Here is an 18,932-nt window from a genome sequence, read left to right as displayed (position 1 = left end):
CAGCATGAATAAAATTCCAATCCTAAGAATTTTAAAGTGATTCTTCTAAAATACTCTTGTCAGTAGAGACCTTGGAAAGCTGTTCACTTATTCCTTTTCTTCACAGAGAACCCCACATATCTATACCAGCCCAGACAGACAAACCCCTCCATTCTCCTTCTCGCTCATGTAAGCCCAGTATTTCCTTAAATATATGCCATTTCTAACACTATTCTTCTAAGATTTCCCATAATCATTTCATAGAATTGTGAATTTCACAGAAAGCATCCCACTAGTTCCACTTATTTTTTTTTTTTGCTTTTATGATCTCACATCTGTCTCGGTATTTTTTTTTTTTTAATTTTAATCCAGTTGTATTTGTTGTTGCTAGCCGTATCCTTTACCTGAGAATCTAAGTTACTTCAAGGCAGGTATTTCATAGTTTATCTGTAGTACAGAGTGCAGGATATATTTCATGATGTGACGCTTCATGGAATATGTCTCTCTCTCTCACACATACACACATGTGCATGTAGCAGCATGATCTCATTGAATACTTTCTTAAGAAATGAAATTCTTCTTGAACTTAATCAATAATGAATAAAAATCCTGTAATGACCGGGTCCTGAATAATGTCACCTATGCAGGTTATTACTGCTCGTTTGCTGATTTCTTTGACCGTTTATTAAATTACTAGTTAGTGTACTTAGCCTTCTCAAACTCTTCCTTCTAAGAGTCTGCAAAATGTTATGTGTCTTTTACCCAGAAAAAAAAAAAAAAGTCATCTCTGGAGAATTACAAAACAGCCTCTTAAATTCCATGGTGGTAAGGGTCTTCTGACAGCCTGAAGCATCTAGGTTAGAACTGCTTTTTCACGAGTCTTCTTTAAAAGCTGTTTTTCCATTGCATGTTGCTTAAGACATTTACATACTCAACAAACAACCTGAGGTCCTCCTTGCTGCCCTATTCTCACTGCATAGAGTTGAGGTTACTGCACAGAACAAAAGTGATCAGAGAAGAAAGGTAGAGATGATGAACTAGTAGTCTTTTCCCTGACAGCCATGCACTATTCTCTTTAACAAGGTAACCACGCTCACCTTTTGGTCTTGGCTGTATGCCAGAATCCAGTCCTCTTGCTTGGGGTGGAAGAGCAAGCTCTGGATGTAGAAGTTCAGTCGGTACTTTTGATAGGTTGCCCCTTCATCTGAGCTGATCAATAAACTGCTCTCAATCTCCGGATCTGTGAGTAACATAATCTGCAGCAAGGAATTGTCGGGGAAAGAAAACAACAAAGCTGTTTACAGATGCACAGAACTTGAAAGTGAACTAAAATATTGATGTGAGGCATGAGGGGCAAGCAAAGAACAGCTTTTGCCAAACAAGGGCTCTAACTATGTCAGTTCTATTCCAGCTAGAGTCAGTGTCATGCAACTATTTCCCTAAGAGATGAAAGAGGCAGGGAAAGATGGAAGGGGAGGAGAGGAAATAGAAGTCTGCCTTTTCTTCTCTTCTATAGAACTTGTTGTTTTTCCCCAAGGATATGCCCTTAAATCTATTCCTCTAACCTCAACCCTCCTCCCTACTGTGCCTTATCTATTCTCCATTTAGGGGAATAAATTAGCAAGTCTACTGTGGGAAAGGCAGAAATAAATAGAGAGAGGATGGAATCCACTGGTTTTTCTCTCCTACCATAAGCCCTTTTGGGTTCACATCACCAATATCCCATGTCATCCTACATTCCACCCGAGTCTTGAATCAAGCCTGGACTTCCTAAGCCTTTTCTGGGCATTGTTCACTTTATCACTGCCTAATAAACAACTTACCTATTCATGTCGTCTAGTGCATATTTAATTTATACTAGAATAGGGACATTTGATATTTCTCTGCTTTTATTCCCCACAAGTATATCCCCAGCAGCTAAGTTGAGGCCCAACATATATTAGTGCACAATAGATAATTGTGAAACAAACGAATGAATGGAAAGAATTTTCAGAATCATCCCATGAAACTAGAAATATGCCCAGATAAGTCTGAGCAGAACTGATGGAAGCTCCGTGGTAGAATAGTTGAGAAGAATAGCCTTCTCCATCTGCACTTCTCCGACAAGAGAACATGCTATGTGCGTGTAAAAATCCACGGCTACTGACACTTAGCTTAGCACTCTCACTAAGGTTGGTTAATCTTTGGCCAGAGCACTGTGAACGATCTACAAAAGGAGCAAGATGGAAGAGCTGCCTGAAAACTGCTTTTTAGTCTCTCATTTTATGCCTCTAGGAATGTGTGATAAAGCACCTCATTCCTGATTCTCTGCAGGTCTCCTTTCACTCAAAGTGTGCACCTAATGTCTCCAGACAGGTGGCCTTAATGCTACCCACTGCCTTCTTCCCCATCAACTTATTAATTGGCACTTTCTGAGTTTGGTTCGGGGAAGCATGAAAAATGTGCTTAATGTGTGGCTGTATGAAGAGAAATCACAGCGGCCTCAAGTTTAAAGATTACCAGCCGAGGATGCAGCAGTTCCAGGGTGAGAGAGAAAGGAGGGAAAAAATAGAGCCATTTCATAAAAGAGCAGGGTGCCAGGCAAACACAGCTTTCTCCAGCATTTGGAGGCAATCATATTAAAACCTCAGAACAGTTAGTGTCATCCTCAAAGGTGGCGTCCTGTCACTGCAAATGGCACAAGAAGACCACACACCAGACACTCTCAGCCCGAACCATGTCTGTGTTATCTGGGGTGGATTTCAGATTTCTTACTGCCCTTTCAGCCTCCCCTTCTCAAAGAGGTGAAGAAGGACATGGGGGGGTGAGTGGAATGCTGTGGCTGTCAGCTGTGCTCCACAAAAGGAAAAGCACACACAAAATTGGAGACTAATTGCCTCTCCCTCCATACTAAGTAAGGCCTCTGTCCACCCACCATAAATTATAGCAAAGGTGTAGGTTTATTTGTTTTTCATTCACCCAGTCAACAGTGACCCCTCAATGGGTAGCTGACATGGCTCATTGGGTAATCTGCTAAGACAACCTCACATGGCTTCATCAAAATCTCTTGTATGCACTAAGTAAGGACAATCAGATGGCTCCTAAATTCACCAGAACATCTCCATGTGATTTCCTTTCTACTAGCACATAAAAGCTGTCATTTTCCAAATAACAAATAAGTCATCAATTGATCATATTGCTTTGTGTCTCCGACCACAATTAACAGTAATATATAACAACCTTTGTGTGCTACTGCCAAAAAGTAATTTCCATAATAATATGAAGAGGCTCAATTTTATAGAGCATCTATTGTCTCAGGCAAGGTAATTTTCCCCCTTTGATTTTCTAATTCCCTGTTAACCAGAATATGTTCTCCTTTCCAACCAGTGCAGATCTCATCACCTGCTTCTCCTAGCAGATGACTTCCTCAAAATAAAAACAATGGACCTGCCATATATCCTCAAATCAAGTTTATTTTTATTTATCATTTGTTCAAAATATTTTTGATGCTCACTTTATCCTCTAAGCCATCTGACTATATAAGATATTCTGCATCCTGGTAATAGTGAATGGATACAATAATGCAAATATTTTCAAATATACTGACACTGAATATTAAGTAAATAAAACTCCTGACTTCCTTGACTTTTCTTCTAGGTACTTTAAAATGCACACCAAAATCTTACCTACTCCATATAGACCTCACCCAAACCATTTATTTGGGAATCTGACACACTGGAAATGATGGACAATGTCAGGAAATATTCCCCATAAGATTTATAGGTGTGCATATATCACACAAACTTTCCGGAGGTTCCTTTCTCAAATCTCTGCTCAAATCCACTCAAACAGGTCAATCTAGATCCATTATTGTTTAGCCCATTTTTACTGTGAAAATTGCTTTGCAAGACTACCCACAGAATGCAAAATAACATAAATTATTGGTGACTCTGCCTATTCCTTCAACAAGGAATCGGATCTACATTTCATACCATGAGTTGAGTTGGAATTTTTTATTCTGAATTTTTAATTTAATATTATGACCTGTATGCAATTTAATTGAACCAAAACACACACATGCATGCACACATATTAATACATACCAACATGTAATTCCAATTAGTCACATCTTTCAAAATAATTAAATTACAAACAGCGCAGTTGTTAAACCATAGAACCATTTAATGAATTATTGCTAACTAAGTAAAACCTTATTTCAGCCTGCAAATTCAAATTCTTTAGTAATTTTATTTCAAATGGGTTAAGGTTTATTCTGTCATATTTAATAAGTTATTAAAAGTCAAGAAATTAGTAAGTCAAGAAAGAATTTAAGCAAGCTCTAACAGAAAATATTTACCCTATTTGAGAAAAACAATGCAAATAATAAATGAGATTTAATCTTTAGACATAAATGGTGCCAATTATAAATAAATTAGTCCTATCTTTTTAAGAAGGTATTTTACTGGGAAATACCAGAATAGTAGCTTCAAGTTAGTAATTGCATCTCAAAAAAATAATAAATTATATTCCTTAAACAATCTCAGTCATCCCTCTTTTTATTACTTACACTGTCTACATGCCTACATCTGGCTCTTGATTTGTATAATTGGCATTTTGCTGTCTTTAATCCTGTGCATTCTGAAATATGATCTGAATAACACACTTTTAGGAGGACTTTGTAAAAAGTATGAATCTAAGCATTCACATTTCAAGTGAGCTCTCTAAAAAAGGAGCCAATGCTTGTCTGACATAAACCGCAGTCCATAGTAGGTCTCTATATATTCAAAAATAAACTAATGAATGAAAAATGAATTAGTGAATGAATGAGTCCTTTTCACCCTGTGTTCCGCTGAATGCAGTCCAGGGACCCCTGCAACACTAAGAGCCCAGCTGTTCTATTTGCAAGAAAGGAGGGTGGAGACAGGAGCAAGAGCCGACCTCGATCAGGAAAGTAATTATTCTCTGTTCAGATCAGCTCATGAGTGATTAGAGCCAGTTTGCTTATATCTTTCAGGGTGTACAGATGCTGCAATGATGGAACCTGCAGATGAATTGTTTTCTATGGAAAGTCAATAATGGCAACACAGGCTCCTGCCACCCAACTCTAACGCCATCCATCATCCACTTCGGAGAAGAAGAAACTTTACTTTGCTTTTCCTATAGGTGACAAATGAACAAGAAATGCAATTTATAGATTTCAAATATGTCACTTCTTCCATTTTTTGGCATCAGTCTTTTATGACAGTGCAGTGTCATCAAAAATTAAAGGCATTTTCACTTGCTGTGACTTGCTCCAGATTCTACATCATGTAATTCTAGAAAAGGTTGACTGGTGGCTTTCTGATTTTTCCAGATGTCTACTGAGGATAATTCCCCTAGAAGAATGCTGCCATTATTTAGTTGTCCAGATTCTTGTCCTGGGTGTGGTGTTCTTAGAATACATTAATTTACCTGTTTAGACACAGTGGAGATACTAAGGGCAGCCTCACCACCTAGACGCCTGCTTTCTTTGAGCCTAACAGAAAGAGTATTTGTAGTATGTGTTGCTGATTATTGGTTATTTGTTTATTTATATGTCTACCTCTTGTCATTCACGGCCTACAATCAAGAAGAGGTAACATACTGGGAATATCTGTCTTGTTTTTTGCAAGCTTAACTCAGATCCAGATACACACATCACAGGTGCAAGATAAGTACTTTCTACAATGATAATGACAGTGGAAAAGAAAAATCACGGTAACAGCAGTTGGGCACTACAGTTATCTATTCACTTTATTCAAACAAAAATCAATCTATAAATGGTTCAAGAGGCTAGTTGCAAACCTCTGACTTCAATATTAAAAACAAATTAAGCAAAATGCAATCAGAGCAAGTAAGTAATTTGCTGACCAAGGTGGGTGGAAAAACTGCTTATTCCCAATGGGAGCTGGGCATTTATCCTTCCTAGATGAGCCGAGAGTGAGAGCAATGAGTACTTATCAATTGGTAACTGCTGGAAGACAGTATTAAGGAAAGTTACACAGGATCCTCAAATGACCCATGAAACGGAAATCACTGAAGGAAAAACAATAGTGAGGAAAGGAGAGGAAAGTGATTAAACAGAAAAAGTTCAATCAAGTCTGAACTGAATCTGTAGAAAGGCAGTCTCAGTATGCAACCGCCTGTCCTAAATCCCACTCCCACCCCCTAAACTTAGTGGAGCTCACCTAATGCACCATCCATGTCTTTAACACAAAGTGGGGTCATTCTATACTCAGAGACCGAGGAGAACATTTGGGCAACAGACCATCTACTTGTGACCTGAAAGTTATTCAAAGAAATCACAGGAAAACTTTGGCATTGTATGCTAACCAAGTTTATTCTGCAACTTTTAAGCTTTGTAATGAGGGCCCAAAGACTTTGACTTTTTAGGAGAGAGAAAGAGTTTTCAAGAAATGTATTCTGCAGTGTATAGCTCAGTCCTTTACAAGTCTGCTGACAGCCTTGTCAGTGGACTCTACCTATGAATTATTATATATCAACAATGATTATTTAAAACTATTTTTATCTAAAGGTATAAGATATACAGAAAAGCAAGGTTCACCAGGAAAGACCACATATAGGTTATATTCCTTGGAAGATGGTTCAAGAAAGAAAGTTTACAGACAATTTCTTCTTATTTCTCTAAGAACTACTGAAAACAGCCCTCTTCTCTGGGTCAATGTCAAACATATCAAACTAACATAGACCATTTCACTGAAACTTTGCTTTCATTACTGTAGATGGCACTGAGCATCCTCAAAGGAAATATTTGCCCAATTTTACAGGCAGGTTGATCTGCAGAGCAAGCATGGGGCTCGTGAACCAAAGACTTGTTTGCCACAAGAAATGTCATGGTCAAATCCTACACGTGACCCTAGTTAGTCAAGGTGGCTGTGGATGTGAGCACTTCTTCAGCAAAAGGGAAGAGGTTATGTTTAGAGAAAGATAATCAAGCCATAAGGAGGAGGAGGAACAACCCAAACTACATATTATGATCACAGGGAAGACAATGGGACCTGACTCCATAATGGATCTGAGTGTCACATCTGCCATATATTACATGTGCAGCTTTGAAGAGCTCATAGTTCACTTCATCTTTTTTTTACTTGAGCCTCAGTTTCGTCATGTGAAAAAAAGTTTATTGAGCATGTATTGTGTTCACCTTTCAAATAGATGACACTTATTAAGTTGTTTAGAAATACACTTAGCTAGATATTAAGATCACTAAAGAGTTATGAAGAAATGAGGTAACTTTTTCAAGGTCACAGAGCTAGTCAAGGGTAGAGCTATCAATTTCATGCATTGCATAGGTTTGTGTGAAGATCAAATAAGATCATCTGTATAAAATCAATGTGAAGTTTTGTGCAGACATTACTGCTATTACTTCACAAAGGATGGCACAGTTAGAGCTGTACGTTCTGCTGGAATGTGATAGTTGAGTTCTAAACAATAAATGATAAAATGTTTATTACAAATATCTCATGAAATACTGCCAGGATGGGAAAAATGTGGAGGGAGGAAGGTGAAGAAATAAGGAACTAGGAGATAGATAATGAATATCCTCTATAAAAATGCAATTTGCTAGATGTTCTTGAAGAAATAAGTTGTTTTTTTTGGGAGGGGGCTTTAAATATAAATCTTTTAAATCAAAATACTCAATTTGGTTCATACTCTGATTTTTCATAATGACCCTGGTCTCCTTTTTTTTTTTTCTTTTTCATCCTGCTAGCACCATTCCTCCATGAGACTGAGTTTATGCTGTAATCATTAAGTACGGAGAAAATGACAGGTAAAAAAAGTACTGACCTAAGGATAGTTTAGGTGGGGAAACAAACATTTCCCCACAGGCTAGTTTTTGAAAAATTTTATGCTAATACCAATAAGAATCATTATAACTATTTCCCAATAAATTGATGTTATGTTTAATAGCATCCAGAATATTAAATCATTTTGCAAAAAAAAAATTGCTACTAACATACTAAAGGGATAGTAGGGAACATGGAATATTCATCAATGCCTTTTAATCTGGTTTTAAAACATGGTCTTTTAGGAGAAAAGATTGATGTATGAATTCGAGAGACATTTTTATTATTGCAGTCACTATGGAAACTGATTAAATACCTTCAGAATATTTGAGCCACCTTAAAAAGCCCAGCATTATCCCATAGGTTCCACTAAAATTCAATCAGAACACACTTCCATGGTCATAACAAGTCTCAGAGTAACTTCTCTCTTAAATCCCCAAAGATCTATAAATGCCAAAAGGTTACATCATTTTAAAATGTTAGCTGCTATCAGAAGGAGCAGCCTTGCTGGGAGAAACGGACATTCATCTTCTTTGCTCATGGGAAACTTTACAAGAAATGATGTTCATTTAATGATAAGAAATCTCTTTATTCCACTAGAAGTGATAAAGGAGAGGGGGTGGAAAGAAAGAGAAAAAGAGGTTATTAGTATGTTTTAACTTTGATTTAGGTGTGGGACACTGCATATTTGGTAAAAATCCCTGAATTGTGCATTTGATTTTAGAGTTTGAATAAATGTCAAGTTGAAAGTTGGAAGAATAAAAAGAAGAGCCCTAATGAATAAATCCATTCTAAAAATTAGTGAACAGAAAGTACCCACATCCTTCATCCCTTGTTCTGCTCGTATCATCACCCTGACAAGTATGTGTTAGTTATACTTATAGTAATGCTTCTTGGTATATGGGCATATACTACCAGGGTGCAGTTGGGAAGATTAATGAAGTCTCAGCCACATGAGACCTTGCTAATGTATTTGGCTATTAAAGCTTTCCTGAAAAGACTATGGAAACCACCAGCAGTTTCTTGCAAACAGGATTTGCAATTTAGTGAAGTGAGAATTGCCTCCATGATCCCACTGCAGAGTAATCAGGAAGACTGGGCTGGAGGGGATCATCCTGGAAGAAGTGCCTCCTGTTAACAAGAAGATCTATTTCATGTAAATTTTTCCTTCCTTCTTCAATTATTTAATGACAGACATTGATCATCTCAAGTTGTTTTTGAGAGGCAGAAAAGAGTGAATGTGCTTAATCAACATGCCCTGGAGCATACTTACACTATCTGCAGTTTTCCTTTCTCCTTTATTTTTTACCCTTTAGTCAGAGAAGGCAATATAATAATGCAGTATTTTAAGATCTTTTTCCCAGGACTGCATTTTCAAGGCAGTTCTAAATCTTGTTCCATTTCATTTAAAAATATGTATTGCAGAATACATACTTATGGTACACTATTTTAAAGAGAAAAGGATTTGTGTTTTGTATACTTATTGTTACATAACCAAGGGCCTCAGAATAGTGGCTTAAGACATTTATTATGCTCATGGTGTTGTGGGTCAGGAATTCTGGAAGAGTTTAGCCAGGTAGTTGCTATCAAATCCACATATCAACTGTGGTGACTGGAAGTAGAGATTCCACTTCCAACAGGGTTTCTTCACTCATGTACTTCACAATAGATTCTCTCCTTATCGCCACATGGCAGCCCACCTTTCAGGTCTTCTCCATGTGGTTCAAAATTCAAGTATCAGCACAGTTTCCTGGTAGCTTAATTACTTATTTGGTGTTTGGCTTCTTCCTGTGTGAGTGTTCCAAGATTAAGCACATCAAGGTGTTCAGTGGAAGTTGCAAAGCTTCTTATGACCTGTCTTCAGAAGTCCCAGGATATCCATTTAGCCACACAGCATTGTGATTGAACAAGTCACAAGTCTGAACTATATTTAAAAGCAAAGGGAGAATAGTTCCCAGATCTCAAGGAGGGGAAAGAGATATATATACACATACATGTACACACATCACATAGATGGCAAGAATTGATGGTGATCATTTGGACCTACATAGCCGACAACCATTTTCTGTTTAAATTGCCACTTATAACACTTTTAATTTAAAAATTGGATAAAAATTTATTATATTCATTATGAAAAACCATGATCGTAACATATCTGGAATATAGATAATCTGAGTTTGTCAGATTGTTCATTGGTTTTTGGCTGTGAAATTTCTGAAGGCTGTAAATTCCTTATCTGGCATCAATTCAAGGTTAATATTTATTGAAGACCAAATAAATTTTATTGTTAATCAGTCTTAGAGACATCAAGGGACCCAAGTTTAAGAAATTTCAATCTTTCAGGGTGCAAATTAAATGAAATTAAGGATAGATCTGTTAAATGTCCATAACTTGTACATAACTAATTCTTTAATAGGAGAGTCCATAGTCAGGCATTATAAATTCCATCATTTAATTAAAGGATCTGATATCATAAAAATAGGTTTCCTAAGAGTGAAATTGTTCTTATCCCTTTACATTTGCAATGAAGTCACCAATATCAATGACAACATAGCCCAGAAATTGAAAACTAGATCTGTGTTATTCCCTTGCATTTTGAATAAACCTACAGACTTTTTTAGTAGCCTTGGACCAACAAATCAACAAAAGGCCATTTGAGTCTAAGGCTGAATTCAGTTGAATGGTAAATGTGTCCCAGAAACATATAGCAAATTCAATTTTTACCAAGTGCAGGTTCATGTAAAACCAACCAAAATTGTTATTTCATGTTTTTTATTTTATATGTGTCCTCCTGCTGGTAACTCAATTTGTACTACTTCTATGCCAACCCTATAAAACACTCATCTGTTCCAAGTTACTACCAACAGGGAACCCACACTTTAAGAAAACAATCACAAAACCCAGCTCACTTGAATTCCGTGGTATTTCTCAGCACCCTAATAAAAGCATCTTGGGTTCAAAAGGAACAAAAATTTTCCTTCTTACAATCTTTGTCAACAACTTGCTCTCTTATGTATCTTGTCAACATGATTGCTCAAAAGTTAGCATCCTTAACAATCAGAATGACCAAGATACTTCCATTAAATCCAATGATGAAGGTGTCTTTCTGTTTAGGGATTGTATAAAAGCATTTTCAGGCTGAGATTCATATTCATGATGGACTCAATATGCCCATAAAGACACAGAATTGGCTGATCCTATTTAGGATCTGCTTTGACCATATGACAGTTTCCAGACAGTTTGGCTTTCTCTGAATGAATCACAGATAGGGCTAACATATGTCAGATTCGGTTCCAGACAGTACTGGCTTATTCCTATTGCACCAACATAAAGATTATTCCTGATACTCACAAACATATGATTTGGACAATAAATTATATAGTCATTATCATGATAGGAAGGTTTCTTTATGTGGTACCCTCAGAATTTCTCTCAAAAGTACATTTTCCAGATAAATGAGCAAATTTTTAAAAACAGAGGCCATATTCAATAAAAGAAAGGTACCCAAACTCATGGACAGACCTGGCCAATCCTTGACAGAATAAACCAGCTACCATTCACTTTTCCCTGAAGCTCAAGGTGGTAAACAGATTTCTCAATTAATTCATTTTACTATTCATAGCAATGTTTTCTGAAACTACTGGATTGTGCTGAGTTTCTCCCCAGAACAGGAAATGTTTTTCTAAATCAAATCACTCTGTCCTACCTCTCTCTGGTCAGAAAGGCTCCTACTAATATAATAGAAGCTTCTTCTACATCATTCTCCTGAACATACATTTTCACTAAATTCAGAACACATTTTCAAAGCAAATCCTGCCCTAAAACAAATTTATATCTTTCTAGAAAGCTTACTCAGCTATCTTGGTCACCAAAGGAACGCTCTCCTGTCAAACACAGAGTAGTTAGTTCTTAGACATTCTAGACTTTCACTAACCTACAAGACTGGCAGGTTTTTTCTTACAATCCCAACCAATCACAATCTCTTCCTTGGAAGGCTACACTTTGTGTTTGACTGCAGCTTCATCTTGCCACTAAAGAGCCCTTGAGGCCTGGCCCCTTCTCAGTTCACAAACAATAGCTGCTGGATCCAGTTCCTTCAGTTTAGAATAGAATGAAAACAATAGGATGATTACAGGACTACAGGTAGTTAAGCAACTTGGAGAGTTTCTAGTTTTTGCTAAATATGAGTGTCTGTGACAATGGCATAATAATTTTGTTCTTTAAAATTATTAATCATGGGCCTCCCTGGTGGCCTAGGAATTGAGTCTCAGCACAATCACTGCTATGGTCTAAGTTTGATCCTGGCTAGGGAGCTAACCCACATGGTGCAGCAGACCTCACCTATTTGGTTCCTTTAGCAGTGTATGTCAGTAGATCTGCCTGCTCTGCTCCCCACTCTGACTCTGGTGAATTCTCTTGCGCCCACCCCCCTCACCCGCCCCATATATCTGGCCTGCATCGCAGTTCTTCTCTGCAAAAATAAAAAAAAAATAAATAAAAATAAATAAAATAAAATTATTAATCTTAGTTGTATATTTTTTCTTAGTCATTTTAAATACATGAACAGAGATTAACATGCACTCATTGAAGAAATTTCTGAAGAGGCTCCCAAAAGTACTTAGAAAAAAGAAAACAATCAAAGTATGCAAAGATAATTATGACTAGCAATTTGAAATTCTCTTTCCTGATCTTTCTATCTACACATCTGTGGGTGCACAAATGTCTGGGGAAACTTGGGGGCTTCACACATTGTGAGAACATCCCCCTGATAATGTCTGCTTTATAACCTTTTTTCCCCCATTTTAAAACTACACTGCAAAACATTTTCAGGCTATTAAATATTCTTCTGTCACTTTTTTATTGGCAACCATAGAATTTGAATATAGGGATATGCCACTATGGAATTAATCCCTTATTACTTTCCAAATTACACTAATACAATCTTATGACCGAATACAGGTTAGTACTTCTGTACATCGATTATTGTATCTTCAATTCATTTCCTAGAAATACAATTTATGGGTCAAAGATATGAATTTTTTAAATTTCTTTGATAATATTACTGAAAAATTCCTAGTTCCTAGCTTTTTTTTTTTTCCTCCTTGCTCTGTTAATGTTTTTCTAAGATGGCTGGGGGACAAAAAGTGATATTTTAATGTCAACACACATTCCTAATGATAGTGCATCCCCCATCCCTCCTCTCTCCCATCCTTTCTTTGGTCATTTGGGTTCAGTCATTTTGAATACCCTCATTTGCCTAAGTTACCAGTTCATATGTTTTTTCTCCATTTTAGATTACAATTGTTTCTCTTTTTCTCATTGACTTGTATAAATTGCCATTTCTACTTTGTGATCTATTTATAACAATCTGTTGATGTGCATTTTCTGTCTTCATCTAAGTTTCTGGAAAAAAAGCAATAAAGTATCATTCTGCACATATTATACACACCTAGGTGACCCTGTGAGAATTTCAAGTTTGGGGATAATTATGGAATTGGAATCTCTAAACTGTACAACCACTTTGGTGATTATGTTCTCTGAATAAAGGAGCTGCCAAAAAAAAATTTCTCCGTTCTGACTGTCATTAATTCATAGACAAACCGTTTTTGTCAGCCACTTATCATAAATTGTAAGATGCTAAAAATTGTTCACTGAACAAAGATATTCAAATTTATCAAACTATTTCAGAAGATTTTATACATATATGATTTTTTTATTAAACATTAACCAGCACTTTACAAATGTTAATTAAAATATTCCAACTGGAAATTGAAACGAATCTCAAAGGAGTAAAATTAAGGAGGGAGGATAATTCCAGTGCTGTTGTGTCATTTCTCAGCTCACACACTGGCCCCTGGTTTCCAGGTCTGCATTCTGAGTATGAGGTCATATAACAAGCAAGCCTGCTTAATCAGGGCAGCATGGGCTTGGAGTGGAGATTAACCAACACATTTAAGCTTGTCTAAAACATAAGATAAAATATATGCTAAACAGAGTTGTAGCTCTTTAATACAATTTATATTTAAGTCCAAAGTGAGAAACTAAACAAAACCTTATAATCTGTTTTATCTGTAGGGGATATTCTAATAAAAATACAGAAATATCCTCAAAAGTAAAATTCTTATGACACATAGAAAAAGCTATTGATAGTTTCTCCACACGTCAGAAGTTAGGTAAAATAGACTACAGTCAAATTGAAAGAGCCTCAATAGCGATGAAAAGGGGTTTTGACTTTAAATCACAAGAAAACCTATTTATTCTTTTTTTTTAAAGATTTATTTATTTTTATTTATTTATACACACACTGGGTGCAGTCAGAAGTACAGGAGGGTGAGAGAATTCACCAGAGCGGGGAGCAGAGCAGGCAGAAGGACCAAAGTACACTGCTGAGGGGAGCAGCAGGCAGCAGGAGAGGTCTGCGCGCCATGTGGGACCCTCCTCCATTGGCCGGGGAGCAGCCGGGGATGGAACCAGCACTGCAGAGGCTGCGGGCAGCTTCGCAACCCAGCGCTCAACCGCTGCACCACCGGGGAGGCCCGAAAACCTATTTATTCTTAGCCACCAATACAGAATCAAGATTTTTAAATGGGATAAAGGAAAACAATAGCTCATTTAGAATGATTACTTTGGAGGTAACATAGAAGAAGGATTGATGAAGAGTGTGTCAGGAATACACACAGACCACCTTAGACCAAGCACACCAAAATGTAATTACCCAAAAGCAGGGCATCACTACAAGGACCCCAGTCCACTGGGACTCTCATATTGTCAGGGTGAAGAGGGAAATCCCCAACCGCTTCATGTCCTTCTTGGCTTGGATGAGGACACAAAACTTCACTGGATAAGTTAGCAAAGGAAAAATCAATTTAATAATGTACACAGGGGAGTGTACATTATTATCCCCCAGGGGAGTGTACATTATTATCCCCCTTTGGCCAGCAAGAAAGGAGAGGATAACTTCACATGACCACCAAGCTTCTGGACCAGTTTCTCAGACAAAGAGCTTGTTTTTGAAGGTATCTCTAACTCTAGGGAATCTGCATTCTGTAAGTAATGGTAATGATTTCTCCAGAGACCCAGAAGTCCAATCAACCTTCATCCCACCTACCAACATGGCACTCTGGACATATTCAGGAAAAGTCTATTGGACCCTTTTGGGGAGATAGGTCCAACAATACTTTATATCATTTCCAGTCAAATGTATAAATTATAAAGTATATAACTGCATAAATTCTGAAAAAGAGTTTTGAGAAGCATATCATTTGAGGAATTATTTCTGAGTCTGACAACCAGTCTCCCACCATCTAACAGAAGAGAATGAAGAAAACACAAGTCTCCCTCATTTGACACTTGCCTATGTAAAGGAGCACATGTGCCCTTTCAATGTTCAACAAATTCCTCAGGCCACTGCATGTGGAACTTCCACCAAAGAAACAAACCAATGGCTAAAAGGAATCACATCCATGAGCAACTTTTTCCTCTCAAGTAGCACCATGGGATTTCAGAGGTTAAAACACCACAGTCCACAGGCAGACCCTGACAGGCACCAGGCCTATTTGATGTCAGTAATGTTGGCCCAAAAGCACAGTTTATTGACTGACTTAACAATCACATCCAGATTTGCTGGGACCATATGGTCATAATCCACAAGCACATTAGAGCTGCTGTACCCTATAGAAAGTGATCGAGCGTCCCAGTTTACCCCAATTCACATTATCTTCTGTTGCCTTCTCAATGCTACAAGCTGGTCTCAGTTGGCATTTGTCATTGATATAAGAAAAAAAAAAAGATAGCATAAGTTCAAAGCAAAAATAGAAAATAAGAACTGTTCAAAATGGGGAAGCAAAGAACAGACTGAGACCCAGAGAGCACATTAGACACTGGGAGTATATTAGTGCTTCCCCCAATTCATGTGCACTCTCACTCAATTTTAATTTTTCTCTTGAAATAAAGTGCCTATGCCCAAAGAATCTGGTCACATCTACTTGCACAAGACAATAGGTATTTGAATTGTGCCTCCTGTAGGAGCCAAGGGAACAGACTTAGAGTTGACTCCCCTAGTCCTATCATTACTAGTCATGGGATATGGGAAATCACTTATGACTGATCCTTATTTTCATGGCTATGAAATGGGATTAAAATTGCCCACTTCACAGCATAAGTATTTCTGATGATTAAATGGAGCCAAAATAATGCATATAGCATTTCATAGTTAAAATTAAGAGTTATAAAGATTCAATAGTTATGTAAACTTGAAGAACATTAGACTAAATAAAAATGTTAAAATTGGATTACTAAAGAAACAAAGAAACATTCTGAAGCAAAAAGAGGGAGATATCTGTGTAACACTTTCACATCCTGGAAGATGGAAATATGGTAGCTTGTAGAGAACTGGGGCTCCAAGGAACACATTTTGGGAACTACCTATTGATTGTATAATTGCTGACTCATAGAAGATACTGTGCAGCTGTCCCTTTGCTATTACAACAGGTTGTAGGCTTTCTGTGTCTTTAGATCAATCTCAATACTTCCAAATTTATCTATGAGAACAAGATAAAAAAGAACAAGAAAGAGAGTATGGAGGTGTAAGCACAGGATGTTGTTCCTGACTACAGGCATGGGAAGAAACTCAGGTTCTGAGGGTCCTTCTTGTTGGAGGGATGGCTACATGTCATCTATTCTGAGACCTCAGAATGATGGACTTTTCTGTTATCTTTGGCATTTATGGGGATCAAGATGTTTGCTACATGTACTCAAGTTGTCCAGTGTGAGTAAGTTAAAAGTGTGCTACCACTCTTAGGCTAGGAAAGAGGTCTGTAATTCCAAATTAGAAAGTTCTAGAAATGGATAAACTGTTAGAGAGGCAATGGGGGGAGGCAGTGTGCAGCAGAATAGAAAATGTGGTTCATTTCTGCCACTACCTAGGTCTGGGGCATTGGTAAAGAAACTTAATATCTCTGAGCCTAAATTTCATCTTCTAAAATTGCTAGGCTGGGTCTCCCTGGTGGCGGAAGGGGTTAAGCACTGCACCATAAAGCAATCTGCAGCCTCTGCAGCATGAGTTCAATCCCTGGCTGGCCAGGGAGCAACACACATTGCGCAGCAGACCTCTCCTGATTTGCCCGCTGCTCCCTTCAGCAGTGTGTTTCAGTCAGTCTGCCTGGTTTGTTCCCCACTCTGTCTCTGGTGAATTCTCTCACCCCCTGCATCTCTGGCCTGTACCCCAGCTCTTGTATGTATAAATAAATCTTTAAAAAAAATAAAATTGCTAGGCTGAAACAGGACAAGTTCCAGTGTCCCATGCAGCTTAAACATTGTTTAATAATTCTGGAATGAAAGGCACATACCAGTATGGTTACAATCAAATTGAATTTTAGAGAATCAAAAATTCTATAGTCCCATAAATGATATCACTTTTTTGGAAAAATGCCATTTTTTTTGTTTTTAATTGATCTTTCCTTGGCACTAGATCCTGGCACTTGAGTACTACAATTTGCTCTTATTTAAAGAATATGCAAAGAAGTCAAGCTATTTAAAAGAACCCCACACTGTTTGTTCATGTCAGGAGAAGGATTTCTTTATTTACACATTGACAGTTCAGATTTTCTGAATCAAGGTAAACCTCTGATAACAAGGAGAGCAGAAAGAAACTTTGAAGTAAATGGAAGCTTTAAATTGTAGAAAGTCCGGTATGCATCTTTTCAAGAAGACTTAGATCTTCTTGACATATAGTATTTCTCACCAGCCCCTTTATCAAATTCTTTTTTCCCCTGAAGGCAAATTCTTCTAGTGCTGCATTATATCCATAAGTCCCATCCCACCAAGGTTCTGCTGCCAACGACACCTTTAACATTATATTTATTTTGTTGAGTTAAAATATAAAGGTCACTTTGTTTATTAAAGTTTAGCCTGGAGGCTAAATATCTTTTTTCACTTTTCCTGGGGAAAAGGTGAAAGAGAAAGAAACAGAGACAGCATAGGTTGGGGAATAGAAACCTTTACTGATTAACTGATCTGAAGCTGAGTTCCCTGAATCCTTACCAAATTTAATTTGGCTCATCCATGGGTGAACCAGAGTTCTCATTTTGATCTAAGAATAAATTTTACATATAAAAGAGAGAGAGAAATCGTATCTTTCTCTAATAGGATAACAATCTTTTTGTTCCTGATCTGGCCTCTTTAAGAGATTCAGTGAGGGCCTCCCTGGTGGCACAGCGGTTGAGCGCTGGGTTGTGAGGCTGCCTGCAGCCTCTGCAGTACCAGTTCGATCCCTGGCCACCAGCGAGGGTCCCACAAAAAAAAAAAAAAAAAAAAAAAAGAGAGAGAGAGAGATTCAGTGAGACAATCTACCAAAAATCAAGCCAGTTTACTCTGGCCCTTTGCACGGGCATACGGTGCATCAAACACTTATGAGTATTCTAGAATTCACAGGCAGCAAGATCCAACCCAAATTTCCATTTTCTCAAATATATAATTTGGCTACAAGACATGTTGTTCTAAGATGATCGAAAAATAAGCTGCACAATGATGGTAACTCTAGGGAATTCTGACCTGAAAAACCTCCATCTTCTCAGTTCGGAGCGACGATACTTAGGTGATTTTCAAGAAAACTACTCAGATTTTCTTCTAAGCTCTGAATACGACCCTCTTCAAATTTAGTCTCTTGCTGAGGAGGCTTTTGGCTGTGCCAGAATATGTGAAAAATACAAGACAGGAATAAACAACCAGGTGCACACATGAATTTTTAAACCAGGTCTGCTGAAAACATGCAAAACCAAACCCCTCCAACCACCTTGGGGTAGAACATCAATCTGAATATTATCCAGTATTATCTCTGCTGTGTGTCTACCTACACCAGCTCCAGGCAGATGGCAAATCTGCTTTCCCCAGCTACACATCCAGGCAGCCACCCCTCACAGTGGATGACTGTCGCAGGCTGGGGCTCTGAGGGAATAGTCTGGGTGTCCAGGGAAAAGCACTTGCCCCATGTCCAGAGAGGAACAAGGCGACAGAAAGTAAAGTCAATCACACATTCATCCAAAATTAGATAAAGTAATGGTAGCAACAACTGGCCAAGAAATCAAGCTACTGACATAAAAATTTACTTGTTCTTTCTTTAAGGTATAAGCTACCATTTCTTAAGGGCCC

At 37.7% G+C, this 18,932-nt stretch overlaps 1 protein-coding gene across 4 annotated transcripts in view; it reads right to left on the bottom strand.

Annotated features, from left to right (window-relative positions):
* Nucleotides 1–18,932, bottom strand: part of SORCS1 (sortilin related VPS10 domain containing receptor 1) — a gene marked incomplete at both ends in the record, with an annotated part of 470,229 nt that overhangs the window by 163,919 nt on the left and 287,378 nt on the right. For all 4 annotated transcript variants that reach the window (XM_084244881.1, XM_084244882.1, XM_084244884.1 and 1 more), the window contains one exon: nt 1,077–1,235. In XM_084244881.1, the coding sequence (XP_084101007.1) occupies nt 1,077–1,235 (159 nt within the window). The remainder of the gene's footprint in view (nt 1–1,076; nt 1,236–18,932) is intronic.

The sequence above is a fragment of the Talpa europaea genome (genome assembly GCF_964194135.1).
Source record: "Talpa europaea genome assembly, chromosome: 10".
Lineage (NCBI taxonomy): Eukaryota > Metazoa > Chordata > Mammalia > Eulipotyphla > Talpidae > Talpa > Talpa europaea.
The sequence above is the reverse complement of the archived record's forward strand: the minus strand, read 5'-3'. Positions and strand labels throughout refer to the sequence as shown.